Source organism: Patiria miniata, unplaced genomic scaffold (assembly GCF_015706575.1).
Source record: "Patiria miniata isolate m_02_andy unplaced genomic scaffold, ASM1570657v1 HiC_scaffold_18, whole genome shotgun sequence".
Classification (NCBI taxonomy): domain Eukaryota; kingdom Metazoa; phylum Echinodermata; class Asteroidea; order Valvatida; family Asterinidae; genus Patiria; species Patiria miniata.
This window is the reverse complement of record NW_024037056.1, coordinates 730,640-758,436: the sequence shown is the minus strand read 5'-3', so window position 1 is coordinate 758,436 and position 27,797 is coordinate 730,640. Positions and strand designations below refer to the sequence as shown.

The window sequence follows — 27,797 nt, the reverse complement described above, 5'->3', positions numbered from 1 at the left end:
CATCACTACCTTGCTGGTGCTTCACAGGGATGGAACAGACTCGAAGTACTGCAAAGTAAGACTTTTTCATATTTGAAGAGAAAATGCTCTAACTGTACTTTAAAACGGTTGAGGGAGTAACAGCAAAAGATCTTTCTTGCCCGATTTTTATGCTCAACACAATAAAACTAAGACAGAAAAAAGTGGAAAATCTGTCAAAAGCAGGATTCATCACACTGAATGTTTTTGGGAACTTTTTGATCGGGTACGACCCGATCACCTTTTTGAAATGGTAATAATTATTCTTTGGGTTTTTTTTTGCTGGACAATAATTCTTTACGGGTTTTCTCCTACGTGAACTCGCTCGACCTTTACTTCCGGGTCTACTGGAAGGTCAAAGTTGGGTGAATTTAAATTACAGACAGAATAGCCTCAAAATCAAAACGAACCACATCTTTTCCAAACAGTTCACGTGATGACGATAAAACCTACATGTAGATGGAATTTGAATCCTGGTCCGAAGATGTAAAAGAAAATGTGATGTCATCATGACATCACCTGGTATCAAATTACAAGCTTACTTTTAATTAGGCTATAACTTTATAATGGAACTTTTAATTAGGCTATATATGTAACTTTATAATGGAACAGTCTCATTAGCTGTTTCGGTGTACACACCGAAACAGCTCTTGTTTCTGTTATTTTTTTTTTTCTCTTTTATTTTTCAGACTTTTTTCTCATAGGATAACACGTGTTTTCGTTCTACAAGTCACTTTTGGCTTTTTTTCAAATCCGATCGACTTCAAACCTGGCACACACTTAGACCACCATCTGAAGATGTGCGCCGAAACTTTTCGTCATGCTGACATCATCACCTGATTTATTATAGAATTTTGAATATTTAATTTTTCCCATAGACTTTGTACACAGAAATTTAAAAAAAAATGTCAATTTTCAGAGGGCATTTTCGACACTTTGCCAGTAATTCCTTTACACCAATCTTTGTCCAAGCAATGACCCTAATTCAAACAACATTGTGTAATGATGACGTCATGATGACGTCATCCGGTGTTTATTTATAGGCAATTAAATTGTGACACTTTTAATATTTAAAAATGCATAAGAAATCAACCGTACGCGTCCGCAGCATTCTGTTGCCGTCAAGTGGTAGAGTAGGTTGAGGACTTTATTTCATTCAGTGTGCGTAAAATCACGTGACCCTTGCTTCCGGTCGAAAAAGGCCAAAACCGAAAGTGGCTTATTATTTAAAAGTGGTAATAGATATGAACTTGCTTTTAACTGTGTTAGTCTCTTGGCTGATAGTATTCTTCAAATCATCTACCGATGACGTCATGCAATCTTCGAGCGCCCTCTAGCGACAGGTTGAACATTTTCAAAAATGTATTTTGAATAGATGTCTGTGGCGAAATTTGTCGGAATCGCCTAAATATTGGTGTATATGATGACCTTGACCCACTTAAGACGTGTGCGAAGTTTAAGGTGTATGACGTCATCAGACCGGAAGTTATAATGAAAAGACCCTTTTTCCTTAAAAAAAATCCTGAAAAATCAACCATGGCAGTTTTTATATTAATTTCTACTTTAATTGTCTATGTAAGGGTAGGTCTAAAATATTTCAAAGCTTCGAGGCAATAAGCAAACTCGGACATGCCCTGCGCACGCTTAAAACTTCAGGTTGACAATAACTCTGCTTTAAAACATGCACAGTCCACAATGTACATGTACATGCCCGTACGTTGTACATATCGTAGTCAGTCAGCCCGCGCGCAGCGCACGTGCTGCTGAGGTCAAATCCTGTCCACAGTGACCGTTTTAGCCGATTTCCGGCTAACTGTGACAGATTTTATGTTCATGCATTGTCAGGGACGTAGGATAGACACTTTTTGTATAGAATACGCATGTACATGTACATGTTCATTCGACCTGGATGAAACTCCTTTACGGCAGTCATTAATAAAACGGTCGAAACAGCTCAGTGTTTGTCCACAAGCACATTTCTAGTTTTTTGTTGTTTCAGACATTGCTACTGGCAATATTTTGTTCCAGCATGTCCAGGGCACATACCATTTGACCTTTACTTCCAGTGTAACCGGAAGTACAATGATAATAAATTTAACTTGAAGACGGAAGCATTTTGCTACAGTTATATAAATTATGCAAATATTTAGTGAGGAATGTCCAACACAAACATTGGCATGATGACATAATTACACGAAAGGCCGCGTACCAGTACATTCACGCAATGCGTCTCTCCAACTAGGGCTCTCAAAAGTTGTCAAAAAGGGACAATCTACTGTTTGTGCACGTAATCTTTGTAATCAGCCTAGATATACATGCACCTAAGGCATGTAGGGCCTAGTACTTTTCAATCATATTCTCAAAGGTGGCTTAAAGGGAATATACATCATTTGCTTTTACTGTAATTTTCAGAAATGGATGGAATTGGGGGGTTGGAAATATATAGCCAATATAGTTACACTGACTTTTTTTAGGTTTTGGGTTCGAAAATGCTATAAAAACCAAGAAAAACAATCATTTTCCTGTAGTCTGGTTCCCTGACTCCATATCAGAAGAAACAGAGCAGTTTACATACATTTGGGAATTGTAAGGTCGGGGAACCAGTCTAGCTGGCTCGTACCGTTCATAGGTTTGTAATCGATTGCAAACAAGTGCGATGGTCAATTGGGGCCAGTATTTGAAAAAAAGCCAGTTTTTTCCAACGCTGATCGGCCGATCAGCGTTGGAAATTGATACAAAAATTCCACTTTTTTTGAAAATGACAGTATACCAGGTGCCATGATTTTACAGGATGCTTTACACTGTCATTCACTAACAGTCCAGCAAGGTATTTCAAAATGATTTGGTAGTTTTTTTTTTTGATGTTTGCAAATGTTGTATTTTCCCTTTAAGTTCAAAACGTAAAATGCACTCAAATTTGATCAAATTGTCTACTCAGATTATTTATTTATTTATTTATTTCAACCGGATCCAACAGCGACCAAATCGCCAATTACAGTAGCACCAAAAATAATTGCAAACCAATAGTGTCACCAGAGTTACCCTTTACATCTTGCGCTTAACTTTCCAGGTTGTGGGTCTCTGGTCAGACCAAAGTTCTGGACTTGATGTAGTGATGCATTTAAAAAAAATATTCAATTTTCAACCAGTTACTTGTGAACTGACTGCAAAAAACATCACCAGTCACTCGGGATACATGGCCTACATGTACAGTATATAAGTGTTGTACATGTAGCTGAATCCAACACTATCACACATAAACGTGAATAAAACTGAATACAAGTTTTCGCAGTCACACATACCGGTACATGTATGGGAAGTCAAAATAAATTGTTAAATTTAAGTTGGATTTGAAAAGGCGTCTCTACAAATCCCAGGATTGGGGAAAAATTATATAAAATAAAAAGTAAGAACTAGTAAGAAGTTTTCGGCTACCAAAAAAAGGGGGTGTGGTGGAATCTGTAGGCCAAGAATACATAAATTTTGATCCGTATTTGTGTCTTGACATCCTCGTGTAAGTTGTTAGTCTTTATGTTACAGTGCAGGCTCTAAAATTGGCATTAAAAAGTCGGTATATCAAGCAGAAATTGCAATGTGGCAGTGACCTACCGGTATCTCTTTTACAAATTTGTTCCCCTCGACTGGCTTTAGTAAGTCACATTGTGGCGCTGTTTTCAAGATGGCTGTGGAATGTGAAACTTACTTTCTAAGCATGTCAAGTGGACAACGTGTCTTTGGATTCTAAAATGGCACATTCCAGATGAAAGTGCACAATCATTAAAACAATACGTGCAGTAAGACCTGCACCTCAAAAAAAGTTTACCCATATTTGTTATAACCTATGAAATCGCATTGGTACTACTGAAAGTTTAATCCAATAAGTCAATGCAAGTCAAGGATTTAAGGGTATTTTGCGAATTGAGTATTTTGAACTAAATGATTTTCTTGACACTAATAATTTGCAGATCAGATTGTACAGTTTGAAACATGCACATGTGCAACCTTTAACGACTGTAAGTCAAAAGTATTTGAACGAATTTTGCTATCCACACAAACTACACATTCTGCTGAAATAAGTTCGAATAAAAAGGCTTTATAGGCCTAGTTGTTTGCAAAACAAAATACATATCGCTTTCATTTATATTATTATTTGATTTTAATAATCGAAAGATATTTTGTGTACATGTACATGTAGATTGTCTGAGCAAAGGAACATACCTCGGCTAGATATGGATATTTACACAAAAACCGTGTCTAACTAAATTCATAACATACATGTAGTAGAAGACTAGAAGTGTTCTTTTAATATTAAACATTTGATGTTTAATCCAATAAATTTTAATCCAATTAAAACACTGCCAATTAATTAACTGTGTGAAGTATAAATCGTCTGGTTATGTGTTTTCGTTCCGACTTTTCTTTGATTGGCCCTGAGAGACGTACTTCAGGGTCAGAAGCGCAAGTTGGTGTTGTAAGGGTTCGTTCTCACTGGATTCCTCGATTAAAGCTTCGTCTGCTTTGGCCCACCTGATGTACCGACAGTGTTTCATCTCTTCAAACAGTTCTCCGTCCTCCAAGTCCTGAAGGTTGGCGACATCGTCCATCTGCAGAGACTCCCGCCGGAACTTGCGGTAGCTTTGCATTTTCTGCACCTCATCTTGTAGCGTGTCGAAGGTGGTGGCATGCATGATCTGCGTGCTGACCCTGCGCATTTGACATCTCGGTGTTGAGCGTGATGTGGACGAGGCTGTCTGTTGCATGAGGGTGGACTGCCTTTCTATCTTGGCACCAGGATTGTTGCTGATCCCACGTGACTCGGGTGAAAAGGCTGGCGAGGAAAACTTACTGTGGGCCAGCGAAGGGGCCTTGGTGGGAGTGGACGCCTGCGAGAGGACGCTCATGTCAAGACCCGACTTGGGTCGCTCATCACGGTGGCCGTGGTGTGGTGACATGTCATCAATGCATATAGACGGCGCTGGCATTTCACCTTTTGAAGTCATGCGACGGACGTGGTTCTTCAGCTGTGCTTTGTACATGTCCAGGTAGTTGGTTCGCAGCACCTTGCTATTGGAGTCCAGTTGTTGCTCGGCAATGGTGGCGCAGGTACCGACACTCGTCTGAGGGCGTCTTTTCTTTGGCCGCGGTCTTCGGGAGTAAGACATCGGGCTGGATTGAGGACGTATGCCGAGCTTCTTCATGACAATTCTCACTGATTCCTCAGCTGCTGCCGTACTCTCATTGTCTGCCAGGGCTTTGCTTGCCTCGCTGATAACGCTCTTTGTCCTAGTCACCGGTGTTGCCCACTTCCCATCAGTCCTGTCTCCCTGCGTCGGTGTCTCCATCTTCTCTCCGGTGCCACCCGCAGCAGTCGCATGCTCTTCTGTCCCATTGCCTTCTGGAAAGACCTCCACTGCCTCCTCAAATTCCTCCATCACCTTCCGATAGTGATATATCTGGACCTGATCTGATCTCATCGAGGACAGTCTTCTCTTGGACATCTTGGTGTATTCTCTGGGAGGCGGTTTGCTGGTGGCCACCGATTCAGCGTGAGATGCATAGTGCTGTTGTCCCCTGACTCTCTTCTTAGGAAGCAGGGTGGCTAGTTCAGCTGGGGTGGGGAGAGTCGTGGCGCGGGGACGGGCCAGGTATGATGGCATCCCCTCGGGCTTGGCCAGCCGCGGCATGGGGCACTCCTTAGACGACACTCGCCAGATCCCCTCATGAGACTTGCGGATGCAGGGGTCCCGATCCTTCTCCAGGACATTGACCACTTTCTTCAGTCTCTGCTCCTGCATGCGGTTCTGCATCTGGGTCTTGACAAAGATGCGGCTGGAGCGGGCTTTGAGCTTGTCCAGCAGCCGACGGTAGTGACGCTCGGTGCTGCCCTGTCCGCCAGTCATGGTGACGACCTTCCGTTTAACAAGTCAAAGGAAAACAGCTTGTATAGAAGAATACAACTTCTGTACAAGTATCCTTGGTTGATCTGACTCACTGCTTATCCGTTAAGTGAAGTTTTGTATCTCATTGATAATGCTGCTGCATAATCTGATGATGTCAGTGTCCTGCAATCAAAACAAATGTTTAATGTTATTATTATTTAAGCCTTAGTATCACTTTAATTCAACGCAAGGACGATAACACTATCGCATTGGTAGCAGACCTGCCAATCACTGACAGCGGCCATGCACGGTGAGTGACATTCAGCTGTCCACGGGCGACCAAAACCCGGCCAAATTACCGACTTGACTTCAAGTCGTAAGGTTTCGCCTGCGAATGGACACAATGTAATTGTTATCGACAAATCCACTTAGCTACAGGGATCCGTGTTTTCAAAGGCAGCAGCCAACCCAGAAATTGAAACACAAACACATTAATTGTGCCATTTAATATTAATTTGTTGCCTAATAAACACGAGAAACCTTCCTTCGCTTTCTTAATACACAATAAGATTTTTCCGGGTGGGCGGTTTCTAAAATAAAAGTTACACTGTTCCTCACTTTGATGGCCCTTTTTCAATGTGAAGAACCAGTCACTCGTTGGCATTACGGATACACCGTGCCACGAGTATCCTTGAGCAAAAAAAATAATTGCAAAGACATGAAGCAGAACGCGACAACGGGCCTGGAGTACAACTTCCATTGAAGAAAACCCTGTGTCACAATGGGCTTATGCGCTTGCGAGCAACGAACCCGTCGATTAGCTGACTTATTGATGTCCGTCCACCAACCTCCCGCCAAGAACCCATGGAAATACACCAAACGCGGGGAGAATAGCTGAACCACGTGCCTATTATTATTAATGTCCTTACAACTTATTGAGCAGCAACACCCAACAGTGAACTCCGTAGCCAGGAAAAACAACATACAGAACACCAACAAAAGAAATGTTTTCACTCCACGTCTCATACACATGTCGTTTCCCGAAATTTGATCTTTTTTTGCGACATAAGTTAAAAACATATGTATCTCCCGAAAGTCAGCACATGCTCAGAAAAGCCACAGAAATCTCAATTGATATTATACCCAATTTAACGGATAAAAATCTGTATACAGATATTTCACAAATTAGGACTTGCGCGCTAAGGCCAAAAAAAAAGTCTTCGGTTTCTGGTATGCGCGGACGTCGCCGTAGCCATGCGCGTCGGCAAAATGAAAAAGGTTTTTTTTTTCAATGAAAGATGATGTCTCAAAACCACCAAACTCACTGGTTTGACTGGAATCCTGCTGCTGCACAATTTTAACGTATTTTTAGATGGGGTTATGATCGAGAATAAGCTTTACAATGTATGTGGCCTCTCTGGTCTCCCATAATATTTGCACTAAGTTTAGTCGGGCACCATTTGCAGTCATCAGCCGACATTTGAAGCAAAAAAAAAAAACAGGTAAAAAAAAAAAAAAAAACGAGTTGCCGCACCACTTTTTGGGCAAGCTCCATACCAGAAACCGGAGACTTTTTTGGGGGCCTTAACTTATTAATTTTTTTTTACACAGCGAATTTCCTCCCATGTATTTCAAGATATGATGCAAATATTACACATTTCCCGGCGCATTATACCTTGCGGCACAGGCTACACCATTATAGAATACAGTTCTCAATAATTCATGGTTATACCTCTGCCCGATTGGGACCTCTGACTCACATTATCAGAGGGAACCGAGGAAATATCAACCCCACGATACTCATTCATCAGTTTGGGTGTTTATTTACAACACCGGTCGTTTCTTTTAGTTCCTTGTCAGGTGGGAAATTTCGGGGAATTCTTTTTAAAGGGGCCTTCGGTCTCCGGTGGCGTTTGATTTTACAACATCAACGACTGACTGAGAGGGTTCAGACCAAATATTGCCCCAAAAAAGGAAAGGGATAACTTGACTGTTCGAAAATGTATACAGTTCGGCGAAGTTTTCGGGGAACAAACTTAAAACATTATCATATTTCAGAAAAATGGGATAATGTTACTTGACGTGACAGAATCTTTCGTAACTCGTAAAAATTGTATCTTATCTTACCTCAAAAGTACTTTTGACATCCATGTGAGAGCAATTGTTAATGGCGGCGTTTTACAGCTACAAATGTACTAGCAACCTTGTAGATATCCAACTATTATGTTGTGTATGCAGACTGCAGTGATCTATTTATAGTGCAACCAGTGTATGACGTCATTTGTTAATCATCTGTACATTCTAGTACGTGTGTACTCTAGTGTGTTATGGCATGACATGGAACGTGAATACAATACGAAGCAACCAGAAAAGTATCCCTAATCTCAGTCTCTCCTTAATCGGGTATTATTGACGTACGAACACAACAGTGGCGACGAGGATGAACCTTGAACACACGGGTTACGCAGAGGATTATCTACGGACTATAAATTGTGTGAAACGACCCTGAGTTTTCACGAACTTTTTGCAAAGTTTTCTCGACACGTACGGTGATAACTTTTGCACACACGATGCGCGGTACAGTACAACGTACATGTACATCGCCATTGGTCCATGCATGGTTGACGACGCATAGTAACGATACGTTCTACGATAAACGATAATGGCGACTTTTCAGAGAACTGTGTTCGAGAAATTTAACCCAGTGGACGGTGATATTGATACATATTTGGAGAGACTTGATCAGTATTTCATTGCTGTGGACATTGCGGAGACAGAGGCAAACGCTGTCAAACGCAAGGCTATTTTGTTGAGCAGCATTGGTTTCACGGCATATAAGACACTTAAAGACTTGTCTTTTTCGCAACAACCCAAGGAAAAGTCATTCGAGGATTTGTGTAAACTGTTACGGGGACACTACAGACCCAAGAGACTGGCATTCGCAGAGAGATTTCGATTTCATAATGCTAGACAAATGCCAGGACAATCGATCTGTGAATACGTTGCTCATTTGAAGAAAATGGCTGTATATTGTGACTTTGCGGGGGATCAACTGCAGGAGAGTTTGCGTGTGGGCTGCAGTCTGAGAGCATCCAAAAGAAGCTGCTCGCTCGCAACTACAATTTCCAACAAACTCTGGATCTCGCTCTCGCAGAGGAGGCTGCTGCAAAGAATGTGAGAGACATGGGCACCGTGGAGACTAAACCAGTGAATAGGGTGACTTCTCACTACAAGCGTAATCAAAAATGGCAAAAGCCAAGGTCATCGCAACCAAGGAAGCATTGTGACTGCTGTGGACTGAACAATCACAATCGCGATGATTGCCGATACAAGAGTGCCACATGCTACAAGTGCAAGAAAGTGGGACATTTGCAGTCAGAGTGCAAGTCTGATAGTAAATCAGGCCCTGCACCACCAACCACGAAATACACGCCCCAACAGCGAACCAAGCCCAAAGGACGCGTTCGCTATGTGGGAGACGACGAAAACCCCCGCGAACTTTACGATCCCACTGATGACGCATATCGCGATGACAGTACATTCGTCGACTCGGTTTTTTACGGTTATGACTTCCGATAATTCAAAAGCGGATACGTCAGGAGACACGACAGCCGATACGTACAGCCGTACTTCAACTATCAAGGTTCCTGTCAAGATCGCGAACATTCCCATACAAATGGAACTTGACACAGGTGCCGCTGCATCAATCATGAGCCAGTCAGACTATTCACATTCCAATGCAACCGGTGAATCGTGTCCTACATGTACACGCTTACGCGGGTGCCCAATTGCGAACTGGTTGTCGAGGTTCAGTACGGCGACCAGAAAGCAACGTTACCGCTAATCATCGTCCATGCAGACAAGTACGCACCACCCTTGTTGGGCAGGGAGTGGTTGACAGTTCTCAAGCTGGACTGGCCTAATCTGTTTTCTCAGGGTCAATACGGTGTGAATTCTGACCCAATCGCCGAGTTGAAAAGTGAATATAAGGACATTTTTCAGCCAGAGTTAGGCACAGTACGTGGAGTTAAGGCAACACTGCACGTCAAGGAAGACGCTATTCCAGTTTTCCACAAGGCTCGCACAGTGCCATTGGCTCTTCGCCCCGCAGTCGAAAAGGAACTCGCCAGAATGGAGCAAGAGACAATCATTTACCCAGTTGATTTCAGCGAGTGGGCGACACCCCTGGTGTGTGTACCCAAAGCAGATGGTACGGTACGCCTGTGTGGGGATTACAAAAACACTGTAAACAAATCAATCCACACGGATCAGTACCCCATACCTACTTCGGAGGAAGTATTCAGCAAGCTAGCCGGTGGGGAGAAATTCTCCAAAATCGACTTGAAATGCGCATATCAGCAAATGTTGCTCGACGACAAATCCCAAGAATACGTCACGATTAACACGCACAAGGGACTGTATCGGTATACACGCTTACCATTCAGTATCTCATCGAGTCCTGCAATCTGGCAGAGATTCATCGAACAAGTACTAGCAGGTCTGGACAGCACATAAGCAATCATGGATGATGTGCTTGTTACAGGCAAGACGGATGAGGAACATCTCCGCAACGTAAAGAACGTTTTCCAGCGATTCCGGAAATACGGTCTCAGGTTGAAGACCGAAAAGTGTCGGTTCATGCAGGAGAGCGTAATCTACATGGGACGTCGCATTTCTGCAAAAGGGATTCAGCCAACCGACGACAAGGTTGACGCGATACGCAACGCTCCAGTTCCACAGAATGTCACAGAGCTTCGCTCATGGTTGGGGATGGTCAACTTCCAAGCGCAGTTCCTTCCCAACCTGTCGACCATGGCCCATCCGTTAAACGAACTGCTCGGGGATTGTCCTTGGCAGTGGACGGATGAATGTACCAGGGCATTTGAGGCAGTGAAGGACGCCATCAGTTCAGACAAACTTCTCGCTCACTACGACCCAGCACTCCCTCTCGAGCTCGCAACGGACGCATCACCATATGGACTTGGAGCAGTCATGCTGCATGTGTACGCTGACGGCTCCAGACATCCCATAGCATATGCTTCACGCTCACTCAATAAACATGAGAAGGGCTACGCGTAACTGGACAAGGAGGCCCTGGCAATCATGTTCGGTCTCAAACGCTTCCGCACATATCTCTACAGAAGGAAATTTACCATACGGACTGATCAAAAGCCATTGGAGCGCATCCTTTGTCCCAAGACGTCGATTCCAACCCTTGCAGCACAACGTCTTCAGCAATGGGCTGTAATGTTGTCCGCATTTGACTACAACTTGCAGTTCATTCCATCTTCGCAGAATGTGCTCGCGGATGCGCTCTTATGTCTCCCATTACCCACAATGGAGGAGGACGATGAAGACGTTATCTACAACATCGAAGACAAACGCCTCGATAGCCTACCAGTAACCAGTAAGGAGATCTCACAGGCTACAAGAACTGATCCTGTGCTTTCGCGCGTGTTAGAGTTCACTAAAAGTGGATGGCCAGCAGAGGTAAGGGACGAACGCCTCAAACCTTTCTTCAATCGCAGACATGAACTATCCACGGAACAGGACTGTTTGTTGTGGGGATTAAGAGTTGTGATACCCTACAAGTACGAGAAGTTCATTCTGGGTGAGTTACATGATGCGCATCCAGGAATTGTCAGGATGAAAGAAATTGCACGAAGCTACGTTTGGTGGCCTAACATCGATCGCGACATCGAACAGACTGTTCGTCTCTGTGCTAGCTGTCAACAGACTAGACACCTTCCAGCTGTGGCACCCCTAATGCCATGGGTGTGGCCTAGCTCTTCGTGGCACAGAATTCACATCAATTTCGCGCAGAAAAATGGTCACGATTTCCTGATCGTCATTGACGCATACGCAAAATGGCCAGAGATCTTCCACATGAGTAGCACCACCGCGAATGCAACCATCACGGTGCTGCAAGACTTATTCAGCAGGTATGGCATCCCCTACCAACTTGTCTTTGACAATGGACTGCAATTCACAAGTGAGGAGTTCCAATGGTTCCTCAAGGTGAATGGCATAAAACACGTAAGAGTTGCACCGTACCACGCCGCAAGTAATGGTGCAGCAGAACGAATGGTTCAATCCTTCAAACGCGCTCTCAGCTCAAGCAAATCGAGTGTTCGGAGTTTGCAACAACGTATCGACAGTTTCCTGTTGACATATCGCACTACGACACATGCAACAACCGGTCGTACTCCTGCGAGTTTGTTCCTAGGACGCGAACTGCGTACTCGTTTGTCCTTGCTACGCCCGGACGTTGAACGCAAGGTGGTCAACATGCAGAGCAACCAAAAGTTGCACCACGACAAACAGACCCAACTCCGCGAGTTCTATGCGGGGGAGGATGTGTTGGTTAAGGATTTCCGCTGCAAAGAGACTTGGTGGCTGGCCACAGTCGCAGAGCGCACAGCCCCAAAGTCTTAAGTGGTAATTTTGCAGGATGGTCGAGTGTGGAAAAGACACGTGGATCAGATGAGAAGAGCAGAACGGTCCACAACCAGTCATTCTCAGAACTCAAGGAATGGGATGCACACCTCAGCTCACCAAGATACTGATATGTCTGACCTCGCATCCATTCCGGTGTTTATCCCTACCGCTGAGACAGCTCCAGTCGTTGGCTCGCAAATTCCTCAGACAGAACGTACACACGCGCCACCCTCAAACATCACAAGTGGTGAGCAGACTTCACAATCGGCGACACCGACCGTAACCGCAGATTCCAGTGCTTCACCCAAACCCCTACGTCGTTCGTCAAGGGTCAGCAAACCCCAGACAGACTCATTGAGACTATGGAATAACCTAACTGTTGTTCGCAGAGGCCGGCATGAGAGTTAAAATGTGCATGTACTGCACTTTGAGTTGTTACAGTTGTGTTAATGTTTATCTTGTTACTCAAGTTGTTTAAACAAGTTTTTAGAGTTGTAGTTTTGAAACAAACAAAAAAGGTTGCAGTTGAAATTGTACGGTATTGGAATGTCATGGGTGTAAAAAAAACCCAAAAAACTAACAAACAAGCAAGCAAACAAGAAGGAAATCCTAAGGGAAGTTCTGTTTATTCAAATTAAGGGCAGGAAGAGAAAAAAGCCATTGCTACAATGTACCTTGTCTAGGGACTTGGATTTAATTATGGAAAAAAGGATTTTCTTTGTTTTGAACTTTGGTTTTCTTGCAACAAGTGTTTGTAGGATTAGCATTTTTTTGTGTAAGGTGTGACATTGCTTTTATAGACAGAATTTTCAGTCGAGGACATTTTCATAGGGTTGAAAATGATATTTGTGTGTGTGTACAGCTTCCATATTAAGGGGGGAGAGGATGTAGTGTATGCAGACTGCAGTGATCTATTTATAGTGCAACCAGTGTATGACGTCATTTGTTAATCGTCTGTACATTCTAGTACGTGTGTGCTGGAATTTACTACCTTAAGGAGACATGCACACAATAGGGAACAAAAGATTGTATACGTCTCCGCAAGAACATTTCTATAGATGAATACGTCTCCACAAGAATTTCACGAAATAGATATATGGATTTTACTCAAAAACTAGTAATTTCCAAGGTGGGTTGATCTGTCGCAAATGGAAGAGTTTTAGAAAAGGGATATTTAGTCCAAATTTCAGCCCAGGAAATTAATTCTGGTTAAAATTAGAGCATTTTGAAACTTCAATTTCAAACTCGAAAACTTTACTACACGAGAACAAAGAAATGTCTCCACAAGGATACAAATTCCAGAATGGGTGTACTCTAGTGTGTTATGGCATGACATGGAACGTGAATACAATACGAAGCAACCAGAAAAGTATCCCTAATCTCAGTCTCTCCTTAATCGGGTGTTATTGACGTACGAACACAACAATTATCATTCGTAACTACCAGCATCAACTAAAACCTCGTTGATTGTGAGCGGGCGTAAGATGGGTGGCGAAAACAAAGAACAGCGATTAGTGTGCAGTGTTTAATTAACAACGGACTTATCTCTCAGTTAGTTCAATTCACCGCCAGTTCAAGTGACCGCTACCCGAGATATCGTAGTGCGGTCCTTTAGATGTTGAAAACAGTCCTGATTCTCTGAAATGATGGTGTTGGATCGGGGAGAAATCTTGGCACACTTAGGCACACCACACAGAGATGAAGAGGAGTCATTGCTTGCTTCGCATAAAGTGTCACATGTCAGTTGAAGGACATTAATGTTGCTTCTTTTTAAGCGTTTCCGCGAATTCCTTGACCGTCTCGCGCAGTCGCTACACACATGGGCGAATAAACGCGTTGTGGCCCGCAGGAGAGTAATAGGGGCCTAAGTGTGCAACGGCCAATTTTTTATTGTGACTTGTTTATCGCGGTATGGATGTTGCGAAGTCAATCCTTTGTCCATCACTTCAGGCTTAAGGTATACTGTACCAATAATCGATACCGCGCCATTATTCGAAGGTTTTCATGTATTGATTCAACCACAAACCTTGTAACGGGCTTGGCTGAAAGGAATCAATTTACTTATTAATAATTCATTATTGCATGAAGTTAGAAAATATCTCAGTTCCATGTGCCTGTGTGTACTTTATGGAGACTTCAATTATTTTATAATGATGACGTCATGCACGCAAAGTTAGAAACTATGACAAAACGCGTAGGGTTCTCATCTTAAGGTTCGTGGTTCGAGTTCTCTCCTGGTCCTCATTTTTTCCTTTTTTTTTGCACACTCTTCGATTGTTCCCCCTTATTATAACTGTGAGGCGGCCCTATTGTTTAATTGAGATTCGAATTTCACAGCAGAAAAGCTTTTTTCTTTTCTGAATCGAGGTTCGTGGTTCGATTCCTGTCCTGGTCTTCATTTTCCCCCTTTTTTCAACAGTTTTCGACTTTTCCCTTTAATTGTTATTATTAAAGTCGGATTTGAATTTGATAGCAGAAAAAAATCCAGAAATACAAGCGTGCAGTCACGTGCACGGCTTCTGCTCTTCTGTTCTACAAACTTTCAAGTTCATGGCCCACAATAATTGCTCTAATAGCAAAGTATATTTGAGGGTACACAAATTGTGATTTGGCTCGCGTAGGCAATGATGGGCCACTTTAATTACAGGTCTGCACCCCTCGTAGTCTCGCACCACATAAATAGTGGTCTCGATCTCCACCAACAAACTCATTTTGGGGGACAACAACTCAAGAAAAACATGATGTATTAGCAGTATTACATTGAATTTTCGTACACTTATTTGTCATAATGTTCAACATTACGAGATTTAATTTCATAAGAAACCGTCGAACAATGGAGCTATTATGAGCGCTACAAATACAATCCGAATGGTAGTCAACGTCGATTTTTCGCGTTTAAAACACTACATTGTTGCGATCATATATTATATTTGTTGTTTCATGTTTTCACATGATATTCAATCTCCTTATGTAACACATCGTGGAAACTCAGTGCGCGAAATTTCAATGTAATACATAGTTGTATTTATTGAGTAGTTGATCGAAAACGAGTTTGTCATGATGCGCGTTGTACGTGGAGACTACTATTTACATGTGGCGCGCTCTCTATTGAACGAAACCTAGACAGACACACGTGTGCAGCGGCTGCGAGTTTACTTTGCGCTCCCTTATTCTCGAAAGACCTGTCGGTTGTTGTTAGACGGTTTCTCACAAAAAGGAATCTCCTTATGTTACACATCAAGACCGATCACTGGCCGAACTTACAGCACAGACGCCATGCTTTTGGAAAACCGTCGTAATTTGTCAGTCCTCTGAAGGTACGGAATTCAACGGTTTTTGCTATTCCTATGGAAACATGCATTGTCAGCCTGGTTATTCATATTGGTCAGACTCCCATTGGTTTGTACACAGTATGCCAGGAGGTGAGATACAAACATTTTGACCATTGGTGACCTCTTAAATAGTACGAGGGTTAAGCAAGCGATCACACTTCTGTAGCTCAGATAAGTGAGGTGATTTTTAAATGACAAAATAATTTTGTTCTGAATTGATTTTCGGCTTCCCTACAATTTGTAGCAATGGGACCATCCATTCCACCCCCGGGCCACATGTCATGCATGTAGTGCAGAGTTAGTCCAGTATTTCAGCCGCATTTATGGGGCTAACAATCTGACAAAAAGCACTTTTTTTCGGCACCATCCGTGATAGCCAGCCCCACAAATGTGGCCAATTTGCTGTACTACCTCCGTAAATATAGGCCACACTTGGAACATGTACCCGAACATAGAACTTTGTCAAGTTTTGATGTTCATATTTAGACTTTGTAGTTTATTTATGCTTTAGAACCCTCTTATACTAGCTATAGAAAAGAAGTTAGGCATTTTTCAGACGTCATTTCGATAATGCAAATGTGTGCAAAGTGCAAACAAACTAGAATTACACAATCAGTGACAATCAAAATGAGCATACATGTAACAATTATGACAATTAGCCGCCGATGTTGCCCGTCGCCATCGTGAATATTATCAATCTTAAGCGTCATCATTCTTGGTATTTCCTAACCTTTATACTTTAGGTCAATTTTATAGACAATATCTTGCTCTTTCCAGCAATACCAAACACAACACTTGTAAATTATGTCGAAGAAAAAGTTTATACGAAGAAATAAAACTCTCCAAATTCATGGTAGTTTGTTTGATTTTTGCTTTAAAAATACAGAATTTTAATATGCAAGGAGTCATTAGCACCTTCTGGCACCATGCACTGGAAAATTTGGGGTTTTCTGATCCGACATACATGGTTCATATTTTTAGTGGCAAAACCGGTGTCGCAGTGTGTCACAAAGGGGGTGATACATGTACCTGGGTGTACATGTAGCTATGTGGGCCGGCAGAAGTCGAAGGGCGTGGCCGGCCAGCGCTGCGCCAGTGCGGACCACATAATCTTAACACAATGATTCACTTAACTTTGTCAAACTGTTACGCATTGAACACACATATCGCACACCTATGTTTCCTTTGTCAATTCTCTGTCAGTTGAGTACCAAATATGTTTCATTCTCTGCCTGCTAGAATAGTTAAGTGACTTGAATCACACCCCAGCCCTTACATGCCTATTATTAGGGTTGTCTGATTTAAATCGCGTTGATTTAATTCACCAATTTAAATCCCAATTTTTAATTCTTGTCGCAACATTGTTGTGTTAGATTGTGACATGTACCGGTATACTCACATGGTGATTTTATCAATGTTCCTTCTGTTTGTACTCACTCTAAAATGGATCTCCTTATTTTTATTTTTATTCAATTTAAAGCAAAGCACTCAGAGTGTGCAAACCTACCAACATGACCAAGGATAAACAATTCCCCGCCTTCACCCGAAAGAAATACATGTACTCGCATTTATGGTGAAGAATCCTTTAAAAAAATCCTACATGCAGACCCAAAACAAATCCTTAACTCAAACAGTTCGTGTATGTATGCCTGTGTCGGTCTACCTTTCCACTCCCCCATTGTATAAAATGGTCTAGTCCATTGACCTGTGTGGTTAGATTAGGTGGGTGATAAGGGATACAGGGTCACCGGGTCAGTGCCACGCACAAGAAGAGGGTCACGCAGGGTGATGTGTTGAAAGTTTTCCACATGATGGGTGAAAAAAATCTGTAAAAAAAATCCTGCATCCAGATGAACATGTAGACTATCTGGATCACTTCCAAAATCCAATCGATTTGTACTTTACCAAAGACCACTCCCGCAAAAACTTTCATGAAAATCCGTCCATAACCAACAAACCAACCAACAAACCAACAAACCAACAAACCAACCGAATCACAAACCAATTAACGCCAGTGCAAACATAGCCTCCTTGGCGGAGCTACGTAATAAGTTTTTGGATAAACGTTATGAAATTGAAAATGTTGCTCAAGAAAATGAAATTGACACTTTATTAATGGAATAGATGTTAATTTTTCTTTTTAGGTTTCAAAGCCAGTTCCCTGGCCGCAGCCTGGGCCTGCATGAGGAGTTCAGCCTGGTAGAGGTGCTGAAGGCCGTCACGATGCAGCATGGACTTGGGCCGTAAGATGAGCGAGTTGGAGAAAAAGCTGAAGTGCCTGCAGATGCAGCGCAAACTTGTACAAGTAGAGCAAGGTGGCAAAAACGAAGACGAAAATCCACAAACTGAGCACCATCAAACCATCGGTAAGCCTGTTATACCCAAAATATGGCAGTGGTCCCAACTGTAGTCCAAAATATGGCAGAGGTTCCAGCTATAGCCCAAAATATGGCAGTGGTCCCAACTGTAGTCCAAAATATGGCAGAGGTTCCAACTATAGCCCAAAATATGGCAGTGGTCCCAACTGTAGCCCAAAATATGGCAGTGGTCCCAACTATAGCCCAAAATATGGCAGTGGTCCCAACTGTAGCCCAGATTATGGTAGTGGTCCCAACTATAGCCCAAAATATGGCAGTGGTCCCAACTATAGCCCAAAATATGGCAGTGGTCCCAACTATAGCCCAAATTATGGCAGTGGTCCCAACTATAGCCCAAAATATGGCAGTGGTCCCAACTATAGCCCAAAATATGGCAGTGGTCCCAACTGTAGCCCAGATTATAGCAGTGGTCCCAACTGTAGCCCAAATTATGGCAGTGGTCCCAACTACAAATTATGGCAGTGGTCCCAACTATAGCCCAAAATATGGCAGTGGTCCAAAGTATAGCCCAAAATATGGCAGTCGTCCCAACTATAGCCCAAAATATGGCAGTGGTCCCAACAATACAATGTAGTTGGGGTGATGTCATACATGTACTTGGGGCATTTCACCTCTAAATCCTTCAATAAGAGCATATTTCATGTTGCTGTGAAGCACACAACTTTGCTGAACAATGAATCAGAGTTGTAATGACTCAAGTCAATGATTTACAATGTAATTGACTCGACTCAGGTCCCAATGGGTAATTGACTCGACTGGACTCGAGTCTCTCATCAGTAGACTCGACTTTACTTGAGTCGAAGGTTAATAAAACTTGAGTCCTAACACTGTGCGAACATTACAAAGTTTTATATTCACATTACCGTCGAGTTGTTGCCGTTTATCATGTACAAATACATGTATACGCCTTAGGCCAAAAAAAAAAGTTCTGCTTTCAACCGGAAGCAGAATTTTTTTTTGTAGGGAAACCCCCTATCTACCCTATTCTGACAGCCCCTACCCTAATCTTGTTATGGGAAAAATGACAAAAAAACACCAAAAACTATCAATTTCTGCCTTTAACCCATGACTACACGCAGACTCCTCCATATGATCGTACCAAAAAATATTGGCAAAAAAAAATCCCTACCTACATGTACCTACCCTATTTTCGAATGACATGTAATTGGAAGCAGAATATTTTTTTTCTTTTGGCCTTATCATGGACTCCCAACTCGTGTACTATAATGTAGCGCACAAATTACTATCCCGGAACCAGAGTTTTCCCAATTCTTGGTTTCATCTTCGGCTTCGGGCGATTTCCTAAGCCCTTGATGAAACTCCAACTAAATTTATGTTTTCAAATTTTGTTTTATATTTTCTATATAATCAGAAACAGTTTCAAATGTTGCAATTTGTAAGCGTAAAAAATATTTCAGACCTGAATCCAAACCAGAGATGAAACCGTAGTTCACTTCATGTTAATTGGTACGCAGATCTTTGGTAGAAACGTCCAGCAGAAACTGTCTATTGGGTACCATGCAGCGTTTTTTAAGTCTTTGGATTTTCATTACAAACTGGTGCCTTGTGTTCTTTCTTCCATTCTGTAATTTATTAGATGTTGTTCAAATATCACTGACTTAAGCCGGCCTCAGGTTCGACCTGCGATTTGCTTGCGCCATGACGGAACCGTCAGCATCAAGCAGAAAAATAATACTCAGATCACAAAACTGAGAAATCGTGTGATTCTCTTGAACAAGCGGCATCCCGATTAAATAATCGCAATTATATAACTGACATATATCCTAGTCATTTGATTGGTGGAACTCACATCACGTGACATTCGTTATTGCTCCCATTCACGCCGCGGCTCAAAAAGTACTATCCGCCCATGGGGAATGGGAAATACTATTCAACAGTTAGGATCATGAGGCGGTATTTGTGTGCAAATGCATGCTGGTGTGCGCGTTCAGCGTTGCGCGTAGTGCGTATTGTTCCGAAGAGCCAGCGCTACAGCGTTGGGTTCAATCATTTTCGTGAAGGGGTATTTGGAAGAGAGAAATACATTTTCCCTCAGTTTTCTATTGCAAAAAAAGTTCAAATATATCAAATGACAAGGATCTATATGTCAGTTATATAAAACAAATATTGAGTGGCTTTAAATTGTGAAATGGGAGGAATATTATCGCTCGGTAAAATCTGGACTTTTCCAGTTCACTCGGCTTCGCCTCGTGAAATGGAAAAGTCCAGATTTTACCTTGCGATAATATTCCTCCCATTCCACGCTGAGCCACTCAATATTTGTATACCATGCTCAAAATTGCTCATGTCACCTTGACGCGACGATCCACCACGATTCCACAGCATAGACAGTCATAGACAGACTTTACCAATAAGGGAGTAAATATGTGTTTGGCTGGCTCGGCTCGAGCCATTACCAGCGCACATTCCCCTGATACGGTCTTAAATGTACTTGTGGTATTCCCATTCACAAATAGCTTTGAGTCAAAAAATCGGCACAAGTCAAACAATTATACATTTCCGATGATTTTGTTGAACAGTTTTATTTAATTTTTTTCTAAACACCCCTCTAGCTATGGTATGGAATATCCTCTCGTGAGTAGGTAAACAATCGCCTTATATGGTGATTGACGCACGCGTGCTGCGTACTACGTGATGTTGCGCAGAACATGCGGAGTGCCAGAGTAGTGTGCTAATTGGCTAAACAATTGGAAAGGATGATCTTGATGCGCACACGATCGCAACGTCGTCATAGAAGTTGAAATTTTTCTTCTCTTGCTACTGTTGATTTTTTTTTAGACCCGACTAATTCCGATCGTCTTAATATCGTCGCAGTTACACTCAGGTCGCAAAAAATTGGTGACTGAAATCTTCCCGCCGGTGATTGCTCAGGCACAGCTTGATCCTGAAAAGTCGGTCGTCGACTGATCTTTGTCAGTCGCAAGGTCGACCTGAGGCCGGCTTTAAATTGACTAGAGCACAGATTCTACTTGACTCGATTCGACCACACACTGTTACTCCACTCGACTGGATTTGACTCAAGTCACTTCCTTAAAATGACTCGACTCGACTCAAGTCACAAAATTCAGTGTCTCGTTACAACGCTGCAAAGAATAGAATTTGTTCATTGTTTAGCAGATGCCGGTTACCAGCTTCATTCCCATGTGATTTATCTTGCTTGGAACTAGTTCTCTTGCACAATTGTTGTCTTGGTAATTTTTCCCATAGATGATGATTTTTCTGCCAATGTTCACTGGAATTGTGAGGATCTGACCAGCCCCGAGGTGGACCATGTCATCGTCCAGCGACTGAGGGTTGATGAAGTCATTGACGTCCCTTACGGCAAGCTGATGACCTGTTGATCATCAAGGGAATGCGAGACAGTAAGTGATTCCATTTGTGTAGCCGTTCAAGAACGCATAACCAACAAATTTAACAAGCTGTATCTCTGTTAAATTTACAAACTTCAAATGGGCATAATATCACCTGCATTGTAGGAAAGTCCGTTTAGAAAATAAAAAGGTCATTGTAAAAAAAGGGAAGATCTTTATTTTAAAAGGCATATAGGATCATTTGATATTCATGACTTTTGTTCGTTTTCAAATAATAAGACCATTCAAAATCAAAAGAAGAATGTTGAATGCCTAACCTATTGAAGTTTCAGCTCAGTGATACCATTTCCCCCCTAGGAAACAGTACCAAAAAAAAGAAAAAAAGTGCTCAACCTTTTGATCATGAAACATAATTTGTGTGTTTGTAACTCTTTCTTCAAAAATGAGTCGATTGACTGATCGTTTGAAATCCCCTACATTACTGGGTTTTCTAAATGACAGCAAGACAGACGGAATTATTTTGTGGGGTGTAAAAGTTAATACCGCGGTATGCAACATTTGCAAACATCAAAAAACAAAATTACTAAATAATTATGAAATTTCAGTGAATAATAGTCTCAAGTGTCCTATGAAATCATGGCACCTGGTGTGCTGTCATTTTCCAGAAAAGTGGAATTTTTGTATCAATTTCCAATGATTGTCGGCCGACCATCGTTGGAAAAACCTGACTGTTTTCAATACTCCCCCAATTTGCCAATTATAGTAAGTACACATTTTGTTTGCAATCGGTTACACATCCGTGAGTGCGAGCAAGCCAGCTAGTCTGGTTCCTTGACCCTATCGGTACAATTCCCTGACGCTGTTTTGTCTGAAGTAGGGTGAGGAACCATACTACAAGACAAGAACAGCATTTTTTTCTTGGTTTTCCCAGCATCTATGAACACAAAACTTTAAATAGGTCAGTGTTAAAATACTTGCTATTAAATACTTACCCCCCAAATCCTTCTATATCTGAAAATTACAGCAAAAGAAAATTTTGTACGGTATACATGTACATGTTTGTACCGGTATGTACACGTTTAAAAACCAGTCTGATCTGATTAAATGCAAATGATCCTATACGCCTTTAATATTATTTTTAAAAACCTGTTAAAATAGCTTTTCAGAAGAGTCGTATTTGATTCAGTAAAAGACGATTTGATTGTACTCAATTTCATTATAGGTTATTGGCTTGTTGTGCCCATGTTTAGGTAATGTTTTGCTCCAGATCGATTCACTTGAAATCATTCATGTCTTTATGAATGGGTTAAACTGCTTTATTAGAAACCCAAATGCAGAGTTACTGCTAGCATAAATTCCAAGCCACCTGACACCGAGTGTTCCTTCTTGGTTCTCCCCAGCTTTTCTCTCATGAGTCCGTCGCAAGCCTCTCCCCAGCAGGGCGCACTAAATCCTCCAACGTCTCCTGAGTCGTTTCGTCCAAGACACCCAACTAGACACCAAAACGGCCCCGCTGATAGCGATCCATGATGTCCAATGCATCAATGATGACTCCTGGGCTTACTTACGCTTCTTCGGCGGCTACTCTTTGTTGTAGGCATGGGAGGGCTCGGGAAGGGGGCGGAGTTTGAGGCTCTGGAAGGGAGGGAGATCTTGAACAGTCTGCTGTGTATCGACGTCCAGCTTGATGGGCTGGAGTCTAGCAACATGGAACCATTGCTGTGCCAGTTGCTGGAAAGGGCAAACATGCCCAGAGAACTCAACAAGTAAGTTTACTCACATCTTGTGTTTATTTGGCAATTCATATCCACATGGTTCCGACTGGCGATCAAGAGTCAAGCCATCCCAAAAATCAGTAAGCCCAACTAGATTTTCATTTCACAAAGGTGAAATTACCATTGAACAGATAATTACCAATCACTGACCATGTTTGTCCAAACAAATTTTACACTAAAAGTGTAGATGGCGGCTCAAAACTGAGTTTTTGTCCAACAGTCGTGATTTTATCCTCATGTCTCAGACAGGCAAACCTGCTGTAGATTTGCAGCAGTTTGCATTAGGTTCAGCTCATGAGTAGTCTGAGTATCACCCGTTCTAGCCCTAACTCCATTCAAACGTCTAGGAATGCAAATGTGTGCTGTGCCATGAGCTACGGTAGCCAATCAGAGTCAACGTTAAATCAGGACGTAATTTCATTCAGAAATCTTGACAACATGTACAAGTGTGATTGGTTGATTCCGATGCAGTGTTTTATACTAAAACAACGGCCGGGCCTAGATCTATAGAATCTAGACAAGCTTGGGGTGTATCGCGTAACATAACACAGAGTGCCTGACCACAGCCTTTGTGTGCTCAATTCACAGCGTATCCCATGTTGTGTCTGGAGGTTTTTTTTTAATCATGTATATGATGCGACAATGGTGAATGACCGAAGGCCTGATATAGAAAGTGCCCTCTGATTGGTCAAAATCTAGAGGTGTTGCATAATTAATCAGCGAATCTGCTCAAATATTATATACTAGCTCATGAGTGGATTTACGTCTAAAATCAAGATGTGCCATGGTCCTTTCAAATGCCACTTTGAAGTTGAGTCGCTGTTCCAAATTGTTTTAAAAGTGTAGCCAGGTTTTTGTACCATGCCAAAACAAAACGAGCACAAATGGCCATTTGATTTATGTTTTAAAGTATTGAAGGTCAATGTCAAAAGAAGAGCAAATCATTCTAACTTGAAATTTCGGACGGGACACATGGTTGAGTCAAAGTCAAAATCGCCTGGTGCAGAAATAACTTCTGTAATTAGGCCACAGTTGGGAACACATTGGGAACACACAGTGCTCCAAAAAGAAGCTTATGGAATTGGAACATTTCAACTTTTAAGATGTGCCCTAACTTGAACCAAAGATAACTATTCAATACTACAGGAGCAGAAAAATAAAGAACTAAGCTTTCAGTGCCAAGCATTTGAAGTATCACATGGAAACAAATTTGTGGCAAGTTTTGTAAAATCACAGTTACCAGAGATACAGAGAAAATGTTGTTTTAAATGAAACTTTTGTTACTTTTTTTCCATTCAGATTGATGAGAATGAGGTTGATCACATTGTCAACAAGGAGTGTGAAAAACTGGACAAGAGACTTGGAGAGGGGGCCAAGGTGAGCTTGCCGACACCCAAGATTTGCAGAGGGCAGAACTGGACTTGGCTGTTTTGGGCAGAGATGTAACCAGATCAGTCACGTTGAATAGATTTGAGACTGAATGACTCTTAGTTAACTTGTGATGACTTGTGACTGATTTTGTAAACAGTTCGGCTTAAGGCTCGACTAGGTAGTCTTGTATTTTCCAGTTAAACATTTATTTGCGGTAATTTTTCTTGGTAATATGCGAGACCTGTCGATGCAAACTTGCAATTTACACATTCATTTTGAAACAATACACCCAAGAAGTCTGACATCATGCAAGTCGTCTAAGTGGTAAGTCTAAACAATGTCTTGTTCGCCACTTTTACCTTCGGATTTGCACAGGCATAAGTTGAACATGTTTTGATAAAAAGTAAATGGTAAGCCCTTATCGTATTGAATTTGTGATAAAAACTTAACTTTCCCCATTTTTATAAAAATGCAAGGCTAACCCTTACCGTATTGAAATTTTGATGAAAATTTACGTTCGTGCTATTTTTTGATAAAAACTACCATAAAAACTAAGTTTGTTTTTGCCCCTTTTTGATAAAAATGCGAGGCTAATCCTTTACAGTTTTGAATATCTGATGAAAAGTTAACTTTTGACCAGTTTATGATAAAAATTCAAGGCTAACCACGAACCGGTTCGAATATGTGATAAATAATTCTTTTTGTCCCTTTTTGATAAAAATGAAAGGCTAATCCACTACCGCTTTGAATTTGTGATAAAAAAATTTTTGCCCTGTTTTGAAAAAAAATGCAAGGCTAACCCCTTACCGTTTTGATTTTGTGATAAAAACGTAACTTTCCCCCATTTTGATAAAAATGCAAGGCTAACCCCTTGCCGTTTTGAATTTGTGATAAAAACTTAACTTTCTCCCATTTTGATAAAAATGCAAGGCTAACCCCTTACCGTTTTGAATTTGTGATAAAAACTTAATTTTCCCCCATTTTGATAAAAATGCAAGGCTAACCCCTTCATTAGCCCTTACCGTTATGAATTTGTGATAAAAAGTTAACTTTCCCCCATTTTGATAAAAATGCAAGGCTAACCCCTTACCGTTTTGAATTTGTGATAAAACTTAATTTTCCCCCATTTTGATAAAAATGCAAGGCTAACCCCTTCATAAGCCCTTACCGTTTTGAATTTGTGATAAAAAGTTAACTTTCCCCCAGTTTGATAAAATGCAAGGCTAACCCCTTACCGTTTTGAATTTGTGATAAAACTTAATTTTCCCCCATTTTGATAAAAATGCAAGGCTAACCCCTTCATTAGCCCTTACCGTTTTGAATTTGTGATAAAAAGTTAACTTTCCCCCAGTTTGATAAAATGCAAGGCTAACCCCTTCATTAGCCCTTACCGTTTTGAATATGTGATAAAAACTTAGCTTTCCCCCATTTTGATAAAAATGCAAGGATAAAAAGGTTTTTTTGCCCCGTTTTTGATAAAAATGCAAGGCTAACTTGCACTAACTAACCCATTTCCGTTTTGATTTTGTGATCAAAAGTTAACGCTTACCCCGTTTTGAAAAAAAATGCAATGCTAACCCCTTACCGTTATAATTTGTGTTAAAAAGTACATTTCCCTCCATTTTTATAAAAATGCAAAGCTAACACCTAGCCTTTTTGATTTTGTGATAAAAATTTGCTTTTGACCAGTTTTTATAAAAATGCATGGCTAACCCCTTACTGTTTTGAATTTGTGATAAAAAGTTAACTTTTGACCCGTTTTGATAAAAAAATTTAGACCACACACAAAAGCACACATTGAAGCGATGATTTGACTTTTGGCATAGTGTTTTGAGCCACTTCTTCATTTCTATATGTAACCTTTTGTTTAAATTTTGGATCAAAATTAGGGTTTTTTTTCCATCCCTTATTGATAGAAATGAAAGGCTAATCTGTTAACGCTTTGATTTTCTAATAAAAGTTATCTTGTGTCACGTTTTGATAAAACATTCTTAGCCCACACACAAAAGCACACATTGAAGCGATGATTTGGCTTTTGGCATAGTGTTTTGAGCCACTACTTTACAATGTATTTCTCTTTCTTTGATGTTCTGTTGATGGAGTTCGGTTTAACAAAGAAAAAACAAGGTCTTACCATTTCAATTTTTTTATAATGAACTAAATTTTTGTCCAATTTTAATCAGAATGCAAGACTATTAACGCATTACCATTTTGAATTTGTGATAAAAATTAACTTTTCTCCCATTTTGATAAAATGCAAGGCTAACCCCTTACCGATTTGAATTTGTGATAAAAATGTAACTTCCCCCATTTCGATAAAAATGCAAGGCACCTTACTGTTTTGAATTTGTGATAAAAGTTTACTCTTGCCCGTTTTGAATTTGGATAAAAAAGTTGGTTTTCATCCTTTTCTTGATACAAATGCAAGGCTAACCCCTTACCATTACAACTTTGTGATAAAATCTTAACTTCCCCCCATTTGATCAAAATGCAAAGCTTTACCCTTATTCATGTTTTTGATAGAAATGTAAGGCTATCCCCTTACCGTTGTAAATTATGGATACGAATGTGTTTTTGCCTCTTTCTGATAAAAATACAAGGCTAACCCCTTACCGTTTTAAATTTTTGATAATGTGTTTTTGCCCCTTTTTGATAAAAATACAAATTTTGGATAAAAATGTGTTTTTGCCCCTTTTTGATAAAAATGCCAGGCTAACCCCTTACCGTTTTAAATTTTGGATAAAAAATGTGTTTGTGCCCCTTTTTGATAAAAATACAAGGCTAACCCCTTACCGTTTTAAATTTTGGATAAAAAATGTGTTTTTGTCCCTTTTTGATAAAAATGCAAGGCTAACCCCTTACCGTTGTAAATTTTGGATAAAAATGTGTTTTTGCCTCTTTTTTCATAAAAATGCAGTTAACCCCTGACCGTTTTAAATTTTGGATAAAAATGTGTTTTTGCCTCTTTTTGATAAAAATGCAAGGCTAACCCCTTACCGTTTTAAATTTTCGATAAAAATGTGTTTTTGCCCCTTTTTGATAAAAATGCAAGGCTAACCCCTTACCCTTTTAAATTTTGGATAAAATGTGTTTTTGCCCCTTTTTCATAAAAATGCCAGGTTAACCCCATACCGTTTTAAATTTTGGATAAAAATGTGTTTTTGCCTCTTTTTGATTAAAATACAAGGCTACCCCTGACCGTTTTAAATTTTGGATAAAAATGTGTTTTTGCCCCTTTTGGATAAAAATGCAAGGCTAACCCCTTACCGTTGTA

General features: G+C 41.1%; 1 protein-coding gene and 1 long non-coding RNA gene across 3 annotated transcripts; one reads left to right on the top strand and one right to left on the bottom strand.

Moving 5' to 3' along the window:
• LOC119724118 lies at window positions 1-25,308 on the top strand. Of its 2 annotated transcripts, none has more exons than XR_005270610.1 (5): window positions 1-55; window positions 17,812-18,033; window positions 21,274-21,428; window positions 22,778-23,143; window positions 24,452-25,308. It is a non-coding gene; the product is annotated as an uncharacterized LOC119724118 (long non-coding RNA). The 2 variants fall into 2 exon arrangements; XR_005270611.1 differs by lacking the exon at window positions 1-55 and adding an exon at window positions 15,631-15,652.
• On the bottom strand, window positions 4,059-7,103 carry LOC119724117. Its single transcript, XM_038195041.1, has one exon. It carries the CDS (start codon window positions 5,916-5,918, stop codon window positions 4,413-4,415), a length of 1,506 nt encoding a protein of 501 aa, XP_038050969.1. The 5' UTR covers window positions 5,919-7,103; the 3' UTR covers window positions 4,059-4,412.
• Window positions 25,309-27,797: the final 2,489 nt, after the last annotated feature.